Source organism: Mercenaria mercenaria, chromosome 6 (genome assembly GCF_021730395.1).
Source record: "Mercenaria mercenaria strain notata chromosome 6, MADL_Memer_1, whole genome shotgun sequence".
NCBI lineage: Eukaryota > Metazoa > Mollusca > Bivalvia > Venerida > Veneridae > Mercenaria > Mercenaria mercenaria.
The window spans coordinates 15,338,818-15,354,997 of NC_069366.1; the positions used below are offsets into that span (position 1 = coordinate 15,338,818).

General features: G+C 35.3%; 1 protein-coding gene across 6 annotated transcripts in view; it reads right to left on the reverse strand.

Annotated features, from left to right (window-relative positions):
* LOC128545908 (copine-3-like) overlaps window positions 1–16,180 on the reverse strand; it is a 100,069-nt gene that overhangs the window by 38,887 nt on the left and 45,002 nt on the right. For all 6 annotated transcript variants that reach the window (XM_053545213.1, XM_053545215.1, XM_053545212.1 and 3 more), the window contains exons 5-8: window positions 9,633–9,707; window positions 8,361–8,444; window positions 7,933–8,022; window positions 4,855–4,950 (exon numbers count right to left, since the gene is read on the reverse strand). In XM_053545213.1, coding sequence (XP_053401188.1) covers window positions 4,855–4,950; window positions 7,933–8,022; window positions 8,361–8,444; window positions 9,633–9,707 — 345 coding nt within the window. The remainder of the gene's footprint in view (window positions 1–4,854; window positions 4,951–7,932; window positions 8,023–8,360; window positions 8,445–9,632; window positions 9,708–16,180) is intronic.

Genomic DNA, 16,180 nt, shown 5'->3' on the forward strand with positions numbered 1-16,180 from the left:
CATGAAAACAGATTCATGAATTATTCATGAAGTTGTAAATGCATTAAAAATGCATGAATTAAGCATAGCCTGTGTTCATGAAGAATTCATGAAGTTTGTATTTATTAATTTTCATGAAGAATTCATGAAAATATTCCTGAAAAAAATACTTCATGAAGAATTCATGCATAATTTTGTTCTTTATTTCAATGTCTCATTTGCGCTTCATGTTTTTTCCATGAACACTTCAAGAATAAATATTCTTATAACTTCATGAAGACATTTGTGCTTAAATTCTTGAATATTTCATGAACAATACAAAACATTATAAAAGGACTTCTTTGCCATAGATGATACAGTAATCCATCATATTTTTCAGTTACTAAATAAATACCTGTATAATTAAAGGGGTATCATGCAACTTGTTATTAAGAGCTGAGATAATGTATTGAAATTCATTAAACATAAATTTTGATTTTCATGAATATTTATTCATGAGCTATTTTTGTAAAAAAAAAAAAGTTTCATGAACTAGTCAAGGTAACCAGTGGTAGGAGTGAAATCTGAGGGATCTGCATGTAATGGTATTCTTTGAACAATATCGGTATAGCTTGATACAAGAAAAAATCCTGTAGGTCTAAGTGTTGTTCAGTTAATGGCTAGAGACTGTTTGTCTCTGCTGAGTCACTGTGACATTGACATTTTCCAACCTCAACAAATGAAATGCTGGCTCAAACAGTAAACTGGAGTGGGATTGGGAGCATAATTAGAAGTAAACAATTGCTGTATAAAATACAAGACATTAAGTTAAACAATGTATAATTTACTTTAATCTCAAGATTAAAATTTAGATACTAGCTTTGTTTCAGGGTCATGAAAACTTGTGACATTTTAGAAGGATTTTATATTTTTAAAATGAACGATTTATAACAACACCATAATTACTTATTTGATATTCAGTATACTCATGTTCCTTTTAAACCATTCCTAATTGTAGTATGATAAATATTTCCTTCTCATTTGCTACACAAACTTCTCAAAAATTGCTGAATCACGTGTGCAAAAAATTTCCCAGCATGCAACAAAATAATGGAAACTGATCATGTGACATGAATTTAATGTTCATAAACATTCATGAACAGTTCATGAACTTATTCATTTATTGTAAAAGGTAAACCTAAGTTTTATGTTTAATGAATAGACAGTTCAGAAACTCACAATTGGGTTCAAGAACTGGTACTGAACTAGAAAAAGGTTTTGAATTTTAGTACTTTTAATGAATCATAGATATACTCATTATATATTCATGACTTTTTCTTAAGAACACATAGAGTGTTTTAAGAATTTAATATTCTTAAACTGCCCATAAAATGTTCATCATTTTTTTTCCAGAATTTTTCTTGAATTCTATAGGTATATTGACATTCATGAAAAAATCTTGATTCATTCTTAAACTAGTTCATGAATATTTCAAGGATTTTATGAATCTGTCAATAATGCTTGATATCTTCATGAAGTAGATCAAACGACACTTCATGCATAAAACTTCATGAAGTTAGATTAAGAAGTAATCCAGAACAGTTCATGAATAATTCATAATGGTGATGAAAAATTCATGATTTCATTAATTCCATTTCGCCGGGGAAAGCTATATCCAGAAAGCGAAGATTGCTAAAAAACTAAGTATAAAAGGGACAAAATTCTGCCCAAAATACAATTGGAGTTATTCGGATTGTAGCCACACAATGCAGATGATGATTATTTAGAAATATTTTTGATTTCAATTCATTATCTTTTAAAGTACTAAAATTTATGATATGTCTATAAACAAAGCTTTCAAAAAAATTTAACATGAAAATAATTCCAAGTTTAACAATTTGGTGACCTTGACCTTGGATATAATCGGCCCAGCTCCTGCACATACTTTGTTTGTATGCTGGACAAACTCTATGTGAAGTTACAGTAAGATATATTAAGCAATATTAACAAAGAAAAACAAATGCTGCCGAAAAACTTTAACCAAGAAAGCTCACGCCGACTCCAATGCCAGGGTGAGTAGATCAGCACCCCTATTCTCCAAATATTGGCACTAATAAGTGTAAGTGTAAATTTCACATTTACAGCACTGAGAAAAAATGTAAAATGATCAATACAGAATGTCAATCAAAATAAAATATCAGTGAGGACTGCAAACTAACAATTATTTTACTACATTTGTTGATTTGATGAAGTATATCATACGTTATCAGCTGATTCTATTGTCACAACCTTGCAGGTATTCAAACGGTATCCAGATGTCACATAGTTTATTCATTACTGTTATCTTCAAGAGTTGATAAATAATTTCAAGTTTCATTTGTGTCCATCAAAGTAAGAAAAATTACACAGAAAATATAATATACATTCCTCAGTATCCTTATAACTATATAATTAAATGATAACTCATATAATGGTAAAGGGACTTGCCTCTAGATAATAAGATACAAAATATACATGTATGACCAAGTTTTGAGAAAGTTACAAATCATAAATAAGAATTCAAGTGTATATTTAATGAGAATGAGCTATGGTAAATGAAAGTACTTTTTAAGTTTTGAAAAAAAATGAAATAAATATAAATAAAATCTGTAAAAAGATCCTTTGGAAGCAAAGAATGCAACCAAGAATAATAATAGCAAACTCAGTTTGATTGAGATAATGAAATGTGCAACATCTCTCACTCCCCTAGCACTGGCTTAAGCAGAACTCTATTACACAAATATGCAGATTTTTACAGCCACTACAAAGCTTCAAACTTGAAGACTGCTGTTGTGAAACACAACAAACGTGCGAAACAATAGCAGACTCGGTCAGTAAGTCAAAGAACATTCTTCATTTGTAACATTTCTGCTGCACTTATTGCTATTTATTTATAGGGGAGAAAGTTGTAAAGAAAACTTGAAGTTTTAAACAAACCGACTTCCATTGTATGAACCATCTAAAAATCATGAAAATTTCAATCATAACAATATTTCATACAAACCAACATGATGAAACAGATCAAACATGACAGATCAGCCATTTTACCTTGTTTACATATTAGCATGTTCATAGTACATGTACTTCACAAAAGTTTGCAGAAATGCATGAGTTTGCATATATGTTTAGCAAAGCACTGATTTACATAATGCTTTATCTTATATTTCCATATAACATTTAATCAATTATCACCAAGTCAGTCAGAGGACATGTCAGTGTACACTACCTATACTCACCGGTCAACATGATATCAGTCATGACAACACAATAAACATTCTGCCCTGTTTTCTACAGTTCCCACTGTCAACAGTTTGGTTACTAGTAGTTAGCACTATGCAATATTGATAAGTTTCAAGTACCATGTTTGCACTTATTTTAAAATTGATTACCAAACCACTTTCAAAGATTCCTGATCAAAGCAGTATGACAGATTGGCAGTTACAATTGATTCAAATAAAATTTCTGATAATATAGCAAAATCATAAAAAGATCATTTGCATCGATTTGACTACCTGGCCAAATCAATCAAATATCTAAATAAATCTGTAAGTACTTGAAAACGATAATTCTCTTTATTTATTAAGTTTCTTTCAATTGATAACAGTTGTTAGAATGCAAGTCACAGTGACTGTGATTAATCCAAAAACGGAGAACCCTTCAGTCAGGTCATGTGATCTAGACTGTATCTATTTTGCTGCTAGATATAGTTCTATCTCCTACGCAATGATCTCCCCTTACAGTAAGGATATCTCTACCAACACAAACATTTTTATCGAGACTTTGATAAATTATTTTTCCATCATCTGATATTAGCTTCTTGTTATTGAATATAATTCAATGATTTATGGCTGTTGAGGGTGATAAAACAAAACAAGAGCTGTCACTAATGGTGACAAATGCCCCCGCAGCACCTTGACCTTTGACCTGGTGACCCCAAAGTCAGTAGGGGTGGTGTACTCAATAAGTACTATCTGTAAAGTGCCTTCATGCAAAAAGTTAACGTTGACCCCTGTGACCTTGACCTTTGACCTGGTGACCCCCAAAATCAGTAGGGTTGGTGTAATCATAAAGTACTATCAGCATGTAAAGTTTGAAGGTCCTGGGTGAAGTGGTTCGCGAGTAAAGTGCCTTCATGCAAAATGTTTACGTTGGCCCCTGTGACCTTGACCTTTGACCTGGTGACCCCAATGTCAGTAGGGTTGGTGTACTCAATAAGTACTATCAGCACGTGAAGTTTGAAGGTCCTGGGTGCAGTGGTTCGCGAGTAAAGTGCCTTCATGCAAAAAGTTAACGTTGGCCCCTGTGACCTTGACCTTTGACCTGGTGACCCCAATGTCAGTAGGGTTGGTGTACTCAATAAGTACTATCAGCATGTGAAGTTTGAAGGTCCTGGGTGCAGTGGTTCGTGAGTAAAGTGCCTACATGTAAAAAGTTAACGTGGCCCCTGTGACCTTGACTTTTGACCTGGTGACCCCAAAGTCAGTAGGGGTGTTGTACTCAATAAGTACTATCAGCATGTGAAGTTTGAAGGTCCTGGGTGCAGTGGTTCGCGAGTAAAGTGCCTTCATGCAAAAAGTTAAGGTTGTGACGAACTAACGAACGGACGGACAGTTGAAAACTGATATGCCTCCCTTTGGGGGCATAAAAATTAAGGCAAAATATGAAAGTAATATTTGAATTTCTTTTCAATATTCATGTAGTTTTCATGTTCATGCCACTGGACTGGTGTTTTCCAATGATTTTACCCTTGCCATCAAAACCCATTTGTGACAGCAAGCTAGAAGCGATAATTGCTGCTAGGAGTTTAGTTATTGTCCAGAAATTATTAAACCAGCTTTAAACCTGGACTGCACCTACCTCTTTGCCAATGGAAGCCTCTAAATCTTTTACAGAAACTGTGAACCCTCCAATCATGTCATGTGATCCATCACTGTCCCAATCATATACATCAAACTGAAACATCAAATAAGAAGAGTAAAATATATAAAACTTCACTCTAAATGTAACAGACTGAAATTATTTCAGCCCTGACCAGGACTCATCCCTGTGACCACTATTACTCCAGGCAAAGCTTATTACAATTATATTCAACCTAACTCATACACCTCTTCATTTTAGAATTCATTCTCATAAGTCAGTCTGAAAGACAGATAAATCTCCCTGGCTGCTGTTATGTATAGTGAATTGGTTGATGGTTTTAGGTGGAAGCATTGACCTTGTTAAGTATATTTTATAGTCCATGTATGACAACATCAATGAATTTGAAAGTCCTTCAAGGGGTTTAAAAGATAAAGAACGGACACAAAATGGAAGGCTTAAACCTTTGACCCTGAGTTGTGACCTTGACCTTGAGCAAACATGGCCGACTCATGAGTTTTGCACATTGTCTTGATGAGGTGATCATATGACCCAAGTTTCATAAAAATCCTTCAAAGTGTTTAGGAGATACAGAGCGGACACAAAATGGAAGGCGAAAACCTTTGAGCCGACACATGAGTTTTGCATATTTGTCTTGATGAGGTGTTCATTTAACAGAACGGACACAAAATGGAAGGCTCAAAGCTTTGACCTTGAGTTGTGACGTTGACCTTGAGTCAACATGGCCAACTCATGAGTTCTGCACATTGTCTTGAAGAGGTGATCATATGACCCAAGTTTCATGAAAACCTTTCAAGGGGTTTTTGGGATACAGAGCTGACACAAAGTGTTACAGGTGGACAGAGACCATTCCCCAACACTTGTGGCTATGGATTAAAATTTCAGGAGTTCCAACCATTTTAGGATGTTCTAAAGTGTCAATTCATATCTACTGATTATATAGGTTATATATGTTGGGCACCAATGTAACAGACCGGTATTTAAACCTGGGACTGCTCACACCTATGTCAGACACTTTACAATGCCACTGTAAAAGCTAGCTCTATCGCAAAGCCAAACATTACCAAACTAAAAACATCATTAATTAAAAACAAGAGGGTCATAAAGGCCCTGTATCACTCACCTGACCTATTGATCTTAAGATCATCAAGATTAACATTCTGACCAAGTTTCATTAAGATATGGTCATAAATGTGGCCTCTAAAGTGTTAGCTTTTCCTTTGATTTGACCCGGTGACCTAGTTTTTGACCCCACATGACCCAGATTCAAACCTGACCTAAAGATCATCAAGATTAACATTCTGACTAAGTTTCATGAAGATACGGTCATAAATGTGGCCTCTGGAGTGTTAACAAGCTTTTCCTTCGATTTGACCTAGTGACCTAGTTTTTGACCCCACCGGACCCAGATTTGAACTTGGCCTATAAATCATCAAGATTAACATTCTGACCAAGTTTCATTAAGATATGGACATAAATGTGGCCTCTAGAGTGTTAACTAGCTTTTCCTTTGATTTCACCTGGTGACCTAGTTTTTGACTATACAAGACCCAGATTCAAACTGGACCTTGAGATCATCAATAATAACATCCTGACCAAGTTTCATGAAGATACAGTCATAAATGCGGCCTCTACAGTGTTAACAAGCTTTTCCTTAGATTTAACCTAGTGACCTAGTTTTTGACCCCAGATGATCCAATATCGAACTCGTCCAAGATTTTATTGAGGGTAACATTCTGACCAAGTTTCATTAAGATTGGGCCAAAATTGTGACCTCTGGAGTGTTAAAAAGCTTTTCCTTTGATCTGACCTGGTGACCTAGTTTTTTACCCCAGATGACCCAGTATCAAACTCATCCAAGATTTTATTGAGGGTAATACTCTGACCAAGTTTCATTAAGATTAAGTCAAAATTGTGACCTCTAGAGTGTTAACAGTCAAATTGTTGATGACGGACAAAGGGCAATCACAAAAGCTCACCTCGAGCACTTCGTGCTCAGGTGAGCTAAAAATGAAATGAATTTCCTTGCACAGAAAGATGAATGTAGATACCGACTTGAAACTAAAATAATGCTCAGATATCAGGCAAAATGAAAAAAATTTCTCAAGGTGTTACATAACAATTGAATTATTATCAATTTGTTACGATGTTCTAACCTTTTACTTTAATCTGATTGTTTATACATTCAATATATACATTCAATATATTTAAGTGACTTGGATAAGGTAGAAAAAACATGTAAAATCAAGTAACACAACCTTTCTAACAAAAATATTGTATCTAAAAGTATACCAAAATTCTAAAATGTACTCCAAGTTATTTTACTAATATTAGAAGAATATCATGTTGTTTCTATTTCAAGAGCAGCTCCTTACATTTGAAGAATCCTTTTTTCCCCCCGCAGTCAACAGTTTTTTTTTTACAAGACAGAACTTAACATGAAACATGGAAACATAATTAACGATGATGAAGTGCTACTGTTTTCTCTGTTTTCTTATTTCAAACTTTTCTACCTGGGCTATTATGATTATAAATGTCATCAAGGGCTTACTAAAGGTAAAACAGTCAGCTGCCTTACAACATCAGATGAAATCGTGTTAAAAGCTGAAAACCTCTTCTGCTAGAACACTTAAGGTAGCAGTAACTGCTACAGTTTACTGTCTGAAGTAACTTGAGTTGTCTCCCATACCCCAGATTTTAATAATTTTGCCAATTGCAGTAAGCTGGACATCACTATTATTACAGATTTTTACTGGACATTTCAAAACTGTCCCTTTACACAATTAAATATCTATGTACATGTTCATATTTTCTGCAAGAATTCATTTAGACAAAGTGCAGCAGTATATATTATTATGACATTCAATGAAAAAAAAGCTGTAACTCACTAAATAATGTCCTAGTCAAAAAATCTTTATTTTGTAAATCTAGACATTATAAAGGGCACTATTCTTTGAAAGTTTAAACCAGTTCTGTCGAACAAAATGCAAGGCAAGCATTGCATTCCCTAAAAGTATATCAAACATATAAGGTTTATGGTGAAAAATTATTGAATACCTTGACTGGTTTTGATTTATCTCCTCCACACAGGGTATGGACTGGTATTGTGAATTGACGCCAGTGTGGATTCAGATTATTTTTCACCACCTGAAATGCAATGTATGAAATATAATCATATACATGTATAGTAGAAGGTTCTGAGTCTTAACTCTGAACAAGACAGCTTTCAATGTTCAAGATTGAAGTCAGACTCTTGAACTTCCGCACTGATACCTAAGATTCTATGGTACATGTTTCAGTGTCTAGACCAACTGGAAGACTGACTTATTTCGCTGGCAGCACATGTATCTTTTCCCAAAAGGACAAAACTTTTTTCTGTGCTCTTGTTGTTTACTTACCTGTTTACTTTTTCTTTTTTTTAATACATATAACTGTCAAAAGTTTTCAAATCAATGCTATTCAAAAACTAGTAATATAAAGATTACCTCTGTTCTATGAACCACCTGCCAACTTCCGTCTGGATTGCCTCGCAATATCTCTAGGTATGGATCTGATTTACCAAGGAAATCCTGGAAATAATTTTGTGGATATCATTATGTTTCTCGAATGATATAATAAGACACCGAAGTGTAATTTAACCACACAATCAGAGCAAGTTTAGTTCAACAATTTTATTATTAGACCAATGTTTTGGCTTTTACAGAGCCTTCTTGAATATTAATGAGAATTAGAGATGAAATGTTTAGCATAGAAAGGATATTTTATATCTGGTTCAAGGTGAGGTTAGTTTTACCTCTTATAACTAGTTCAAAATGACAAACTTTTAATTACATTGTGGAAAATAAGTAACAGTACTAGTATTAAATCAAGAAACACTGTTTAACTGACCACCATTATATGTGACGTCGTCTTTGAAAACCGGTCCAGATGCGGCATGACTTAATATCAAGAAATGACGTTTAAAGTTGCGCCAAGTTTATGCGCGCAGCTTTCTTACACATGTTTTAATTAGCAAAAGTTTGACCGTTAAAGTACGACTGCTTGTTACGTGATTGATAACAGCCTACTAGAGAAAGAATATTTAGACATCAGACCTGTAAAAAAATAGTGGTATTACGCCTGAGGCAAAATATTTCGTTCAAAATCAGTTGTTTCCCCTTCGCTATGTTTCCGGTTTCGGATTTTATCAGGGAAGCATGTGAAGTTTACTTTTGTTTAACTACCTTTTGTTCAAGGATGAAGGGATCCGAGACTTGTAATATTGTTTACTGATAAAACTAGTTATTCTTTCGATAACTGAAATGTACTGTTTTTATTTTTAATATCTATGTTACAAAATCTGTCATAAAATTGACAATTTTGAAGATTTTCATCTGAAATTTTCAGGATTTATTTCTGAATGAATATACTTTCTAAATATGCAAAAACCTGAAAATGTCAAAATTCCTCATCTGGACCCATTTTCTCAGTCATGGTCACATATATGAGCGGCACCATGAGTAAACCAACATAGTGCATTTGCGACCAGCATGGATCAAGACCAGTCTGTGCATCCCCGCAGTCAGGTCAGGATCCATGCTGTTCGCTTTAAACCCTATTGCAATTATAGAAGCTGTAAGCCAATAGCATAGATCCTGACCAGACTGCGCATATGTGCAGGCTGGTCTGGATCTATGCTAGTCGCAAATGGACTATGTTGATTTACTCATGGTGTGGCTCATATTAATTCATGGTGACTAATAGATTATGATACATACCTTATTTTCCAGTTTTCTAGCTTTAAATGTACAAACAGCAACTTCTCCTCCTTCCTTTACCTCCTCCGACCTGATCTGAAATGGTTTAATTTGAATATGTTTATAGATTTTAGTGAAAATACTTACAATTTACCTTACCAGATGCTTGCAACCTCTACTTCCGCAGCAGAGTCCTTCAGAGTCTGGCCTGCAACTCACTCTATTAGTGCATCTCTGCACATAAACATGTCGCATACAAATGAATGTTAAAAATAATTGCTTTGATTCTAAAGTTCCTAGCAGACCTGTCAATGTTGGTAAACAATACTCAAGGTTATCAAACTGAAACCAGTATTAAAACCCCAGATTCTGATAGGTGGATTTTTAAACTGACCAATCACAAGCTTGCATTATGAGAATGGTCTCCAAATTCTGTTTTATATTTTTGTTTTGATTTTGTTTTGGGTTTAACGCCGTTTTTCAACAGTATTTCAGTCATGTAACAGCGGCAGTTAACCTAACCAGTGTTCCTGGATTCTGTACCAGTACAAACCTGTTCTCCGCAAGTAACTGCCAACTTCCCCACATGAATCAGAGGTGGAGGACTAATGATTTCAGACACAATGTCGTTTATCAAATAGTCACGGAGAACATACGCCCCGCCCGAGGATCGAACTCACGACCCCGCGATCCGTAAACCAACGCTCTACCTACTGAGCTAAGCGGGCGGGTTTCTGTTTTATAACCTCAGTCTCAAATCAGCTGAATATTTATTAGTCAGGTTGTTATAATGGCAGTATCAGCAAGTGAAAATCAGAATCTGAAACTGAAGGAAATACAGCTTGGATTTTAACCCTTACCCTGCTAAATTTCAACAAGTGAATGAAGTATTGCCATGCAATACAAAGTCCCCAACTGGAAGGCACCTTATTTTCTCTACTGCAGTACAACATAATGAACTGATATCTGTCAATGATGTATAAACAATGTTGTACTATATACACAATATGTTTTAACAAAACACTTGGATTAAATTTTGCATATATAAAAACCTACAGTTGTTTCATGTGGAATTTTTTGGCTAAGTATCAAAAAGTAATCATATTAGTTATTTATATCAACAACAAATGGAAATTAATCCTAAAAAAAATTAAATTATAAGTCCACACAACACTCTTTACCAGGTTGTACCACAGAAAAGTGGTCTTGATTTTTCCCTACAGCCAGTAATAAAGAAGTAACATTATAATCTATTTATAGTAAAACAAAGGGACATAATTCTAGAAACAAGGGTGCCTCATGGTGGTGAACATTTGTGCTAAGTTACATCAAAATCCCTCCATGCATGATGAAGAAATGCTCCAGACAAAGTCATTCTTAAATTTAAACTTTGACCTCTAAGTATGACCTTGACCTTAGACCTAGGGACCTGGTTCTTGTGCATGACAATCAGTCTCATGGTGGTGAACATTTGTGCCAAGTTATATCAAAATCCTTCCATGCATGAAGAAGAAATTCACCGGACAAACTCATTTTTGTATCTGATCTTTGGCCTCTAAGTGCGACCTTGACCTTAGACCTAGGGCCTGGGTGTTAAGCACGACACATTGTCTCATCCTGGGGAATATTTGTGCAAACTGATATTTAAATCCTACTTTGCATGACAAAGTTATAGACTGGACAGGAAAAAGTTCCACTGACCTTTGATCTAAAAGTGTGACCTTGACCTTGAAGCTAGGGTTCTGGGTGTTGCACATGACACTTCATCTCATCATGCCAAGTAATATTAAAATCCCTTGATGGATTATAGATTTCTGGACTGGACAGGAAAAAAACCTTGACTTTTGAGCTAGGGGTCTAGGTTTTAGGCATGACACGTCATCTCATCATGGGGAACATTTGTGCCAAGTAAAATTAAAATCCCTTCACGGATGGCAGAGTTTTAGACCAGACAGGAAAAAAGCCCTGTTGACCTTTGACCTCCAACCAGGGGTCGGGGATTTGTGCAAGACACATCGTCTTATCATTGGGAACATTTGTGCCAAGTGATATTAAAATCACTTAATGAATGACGGAGCTATGGACCGGACACGAAACAGACCCTGTTCATGCTATGTTAACACTGACTGCCAAGTGTGACCTTGACCTTTGAGCTAGGGGTCTGAAAGTTGTGCATGACACATTATGAGGTACATTTGTGCCAATTAATATTAAAATCCCTTGATGGATGACAGACTTCTGGACCAGATAGGAAAAAAACCCTATTGACTTTTGACCTCCAACTGTGCCCTTGACCTTTGAGGTAGGGGTCCGAATTTTTGGCATGACATGTCATCTCATCATAGGGAACATTTGTGCTAAGTAATATCAAAATCCCTTCATGGATGGCAAAGTTATGGACCGGAAAGGAAAATAAACCTGTTGACCTTTGACCTCCAATTGTGACCTTGACCTTTAAGCCAGGGGTCATGGTTTTGCACATGACATGTCGTCTAATTATGGGGAACATTTTGCACCAAGTAATATTAAAATTCCTTCATGGATGAGAGAGTTATGGACCGGACACGAAATTGTGGACAGACAGGATGGAATGACGGACGGATGGAAAAGCGCATTCCTATAGTCCCCGAAACTGGTTTTCAACCTGTAGGGGACTAATAATGAACTTATCTGTCTTTCAATTTGGACTGTACCATTAACTGCTTAAAGAGGTACATACCAAAAAGATACTGTTGGAATGGCAAACAGTGCAGATCATGATCAGACTGCATGGATGTGCAGGCTGATTATGATCTACACTGGTTGCAAAGGCAGAATCAATCCTGTCCAACATAATAAGAGCTAATTCACTTTATATACACACATTAAATCAAGGTTTGTAACATTAAAAGAATCAGAAACGGATTTCAATTTTGCAAAAAAAGCAATGGTTTTAGACCTTTTTTAACAAAGAGAAAGGATGTCATCAAATACAGTCGAAACTCGATATCTCGAATTTCAAGGGATCGTGCTTTTTATTTCGAGATAACCGAAATTTGAGTTATGAGAAGGGACGTATGGACAAAAGATGAAAAAAGTTGGTTTAGTTACGAGAAGTTTTAATAAAAAATAAAAGCTGTTTCCGTGATGCTGTGTCGACACTATACACGTAAAAGATTCCGTACAGTTTGTGTTTACCAAAGTTTTCAGTTTTTTGAAGAATGAAAATGATACTTACCTCAAATGTTTTTGAGCAAAGTTCCTTTTTGTACCACGTTTCTCTCACGGAGGATTGACAGCATTTCGATCTGACATTTTGAACGAATGATGCTTTTCCCCAAAGAAGTTAATTTTTTATACATTCTCATTGCGATTACCTCTAATTAATCCTTATCAAAGATCCCAGCTGTTCAAACTAACTAATTCATTAGTTTAAATTAAAAGCAATTTGCATAAAGTTTCAAAAAGAAATGACCGCTGATTAAGAAATCTAATGTTTACATCAAACAATTATCATTATGGCACGTGCAAACAAGTATGACATCATTTCACTTTGATTATCGCCGCACGTTTGATGTGTCGGCATCACATTCTGGTTAGGCAATAAGCATGGGCAGGTGTTAAAAACCAACCACATTCACGATGAGATGTGTGAAATGTTATCGCATTTTTTCCTCACTTCGACTTACCCAGTTTACAATGCACTTGAATTTTATTGACGGGACTGAAAATCCCTTTCGACATATCCGAAGTCTCGGTAAGTCAAATTTTGACGTAACCGGAGTTGAATTACATATATATAGAAGGAAATTTATGGGCGGCGGTTACCGCCAAAATTAGTAAATATACAATCCATTCATAAACAAGTCAGTCAGTGCAGTGTATTTCTGAATGCCGTCTAGTCTAAAACTCCATCCCGTCCAATACATTTGCATTCAACGCATTGTATTTTGAATCCATTTAATACAAAACTTCATTCCATCTATTTAAACATGGAATGATGCATTGGAAAACCTGTTGCAACGCAACGTAATATGAAATCATCCAATAAAACATGAAACCATGCAGCTCAAAGTAAGCCGTTTAACACAACGTGAGTACGTGCAATTAAGATGAAATGATTCATTACAACTTGACGCTGTTTAATGCATATTGACACCGCTTTATGTAATTGAGAGCGGTGTATTAAAACTTGATGCCATGCAGTCCAATGTGAAGACGTTTAACGCAACATGAGTTCGTGCAGTGTAAAGTGAAACAATTCATTAAAGTTTGGTGCCGTCTAATGCATACTGAAACCATGTCGTGTGATTTGGAGCGACATATCAAAATTTGATGCCATGCAGCCATATGTGAAGAATATACCCGAGTTTGACCTGTTATAAATATAGATTATGGATCAGTTTTACATAAAAAAACATCTTGAAATTTGTCCTAAAACCAACTTTGTAGTACTATTCTTACATTTAATTTTAAACAGTTACTGCGATTTATCTGAATATTAACCTTACTTTCGTGAAACATCTTTCTTCTTAGGTTAAGCTTTATCAGAAGTATGCATTTTTTTGTTGTTGTTGTTTTGGTTGGACAGGAACTTTTTTCTTTTTTAAACAATATTTCATTGAAGTTGGAAAGTCAGTTTCCTGGATTTCATACTACCTGTTAGGGGATCCAAGCGAACGTAGCAGATACTTGTGGATATAAAGTTAATGCTAGTATGAAATCAAGGAAACTGACTGTCCAACTTGAATGAAGGACTGTTTAAAAACGGCTTAAGATTTTCTGCCGCCACTCCCCTCCCACTCTCCACCTCTAACCTGCTCGCTTAGCTCAATTAGGGTGAGCGCAGATGTACGGATCGTGGGGTCGCGAGTCCGATGCCCGGGCTTGGCTTTGCAGACATCCCAACTTTTTCTGAATGCCAAGTGGGAGTTTTTGCTTTCCAAAGTGGGAGATTGAGGTGTTCAAGTGGGAGATTTTATACCGCGGTAATAATGTTCATGATAACGAAGCTTTTAACAAATCTAATGATAATATAAACTTATTTGCCCTTATAAAATCACTAGTCTTAAAAAAAATCACTTGCCTATATCTTACTAAAAAAATCACTTGCCTATATCTTATTATTCATGCATTTTTAAAGTTTTGGAACAATAATATATGAAGCCTTCTGTGCAAAATTAAATAGTTATGGCACTTTAAGCACTATGTCTAAATTCAAAACACCACTGAGAATTAAACCTGCACTTTTATTTCTTTTGTTGGAAAGAAGACTCCCCAGGTGAATTTTACATGGCAAACAGTACAGCTGTTAGAACTGTAAAAATAAAATGTATATAGCTAAAAGAATAAAAGTTCAAGCAATAGAAAATTTACTGTTTGATTCTCATCCCTGTCAACCAGTATTTAAAACCCCTGGCTCAAATACTTTTATTGATCAAAATCCTGTTATCCAAAATTGAATGTCCGGATATTGTTACACTTTCGTAGATTTGCCTAAATCTCAAGTTAAAAGGATGTGTTTGACAAATTGTTATGATGCAAAGACAGTTTAACAGCATTTGATAGTAAGTGATATTAAAATTTACCATGACATTTCCTCTTATCAAAATGATTTTAAGAGAAATGTTTTTTAAAACCTAGCAGGTTGACTCGGCGACCATCTACTTTCGATTTCAAAAAGTTACAGAAAAAGGTAAAGCCAGTATAATTTCTTATCTAAATTTGATTGAGTTTAATTAGATATCTAATTTCTGGATTTTAATTTCAACTGTGACACATTAATCAACACCTGGCTTTGTTAAATCGTGTAATAAACAATAATCAGCACGGGTAGAATAAGGTGCGAAAATATCTGAAAGCTGTTGTTTACAGACTCGTCAGTAGTGATACAGTATCAGATAGGCGCAAAGAAGCGGATTATTTCATAATGTTTGTGTGTTTATGTTGTTTTGTTGTTTTTTTTTTAATCGGGAGATTGAGACTTCTGATCGGGGTGATCGGGTTTTACAACCAGAATCGGGAGAAACCCGATCGGATCGGGAGAGTTGGGATGTCTGGCTTTGTTCTCTGTGACAATTTGATAAAAGACATTGTGTCTCACATCATTCGTCCTCAGATTCATCAAAGACCTATAATATACATAGCAGGTCTTTGGATTCATGTAGGGAAGCTGGCAGTTACCTGCTGAGAACAGGTGTGTACTGGTACAGAATCCTAGAACACCGGTTAGGTTAACTGTCTGTCGTTACATAAGCGGCGTTAAACCAAAAAACAATCAAACAACTCACCCCGCCCCCCACACACACACCACCCCGACCCCGAAAAAAACAACAAACAACCAAAAATTGTGAAGTACATGTAAGTTTGATCAATGTCTAAAAGCATAAACATGTAAACATAAATTTCATAGGATTAAAAAGTAGCTCAATTTTGTCATTATTTTTTCTTTTACTGAGTCTTTTTCACAAAGCATACTTCTTACAAAGCTTTAATTAAGAAGAAAAATGATTCACAAAATAAGGTGCCCTTAAATATTCAGATAACTCGCAGGAAATGTTTAAAATTAAATGTTTTTACCACAAGGTCGG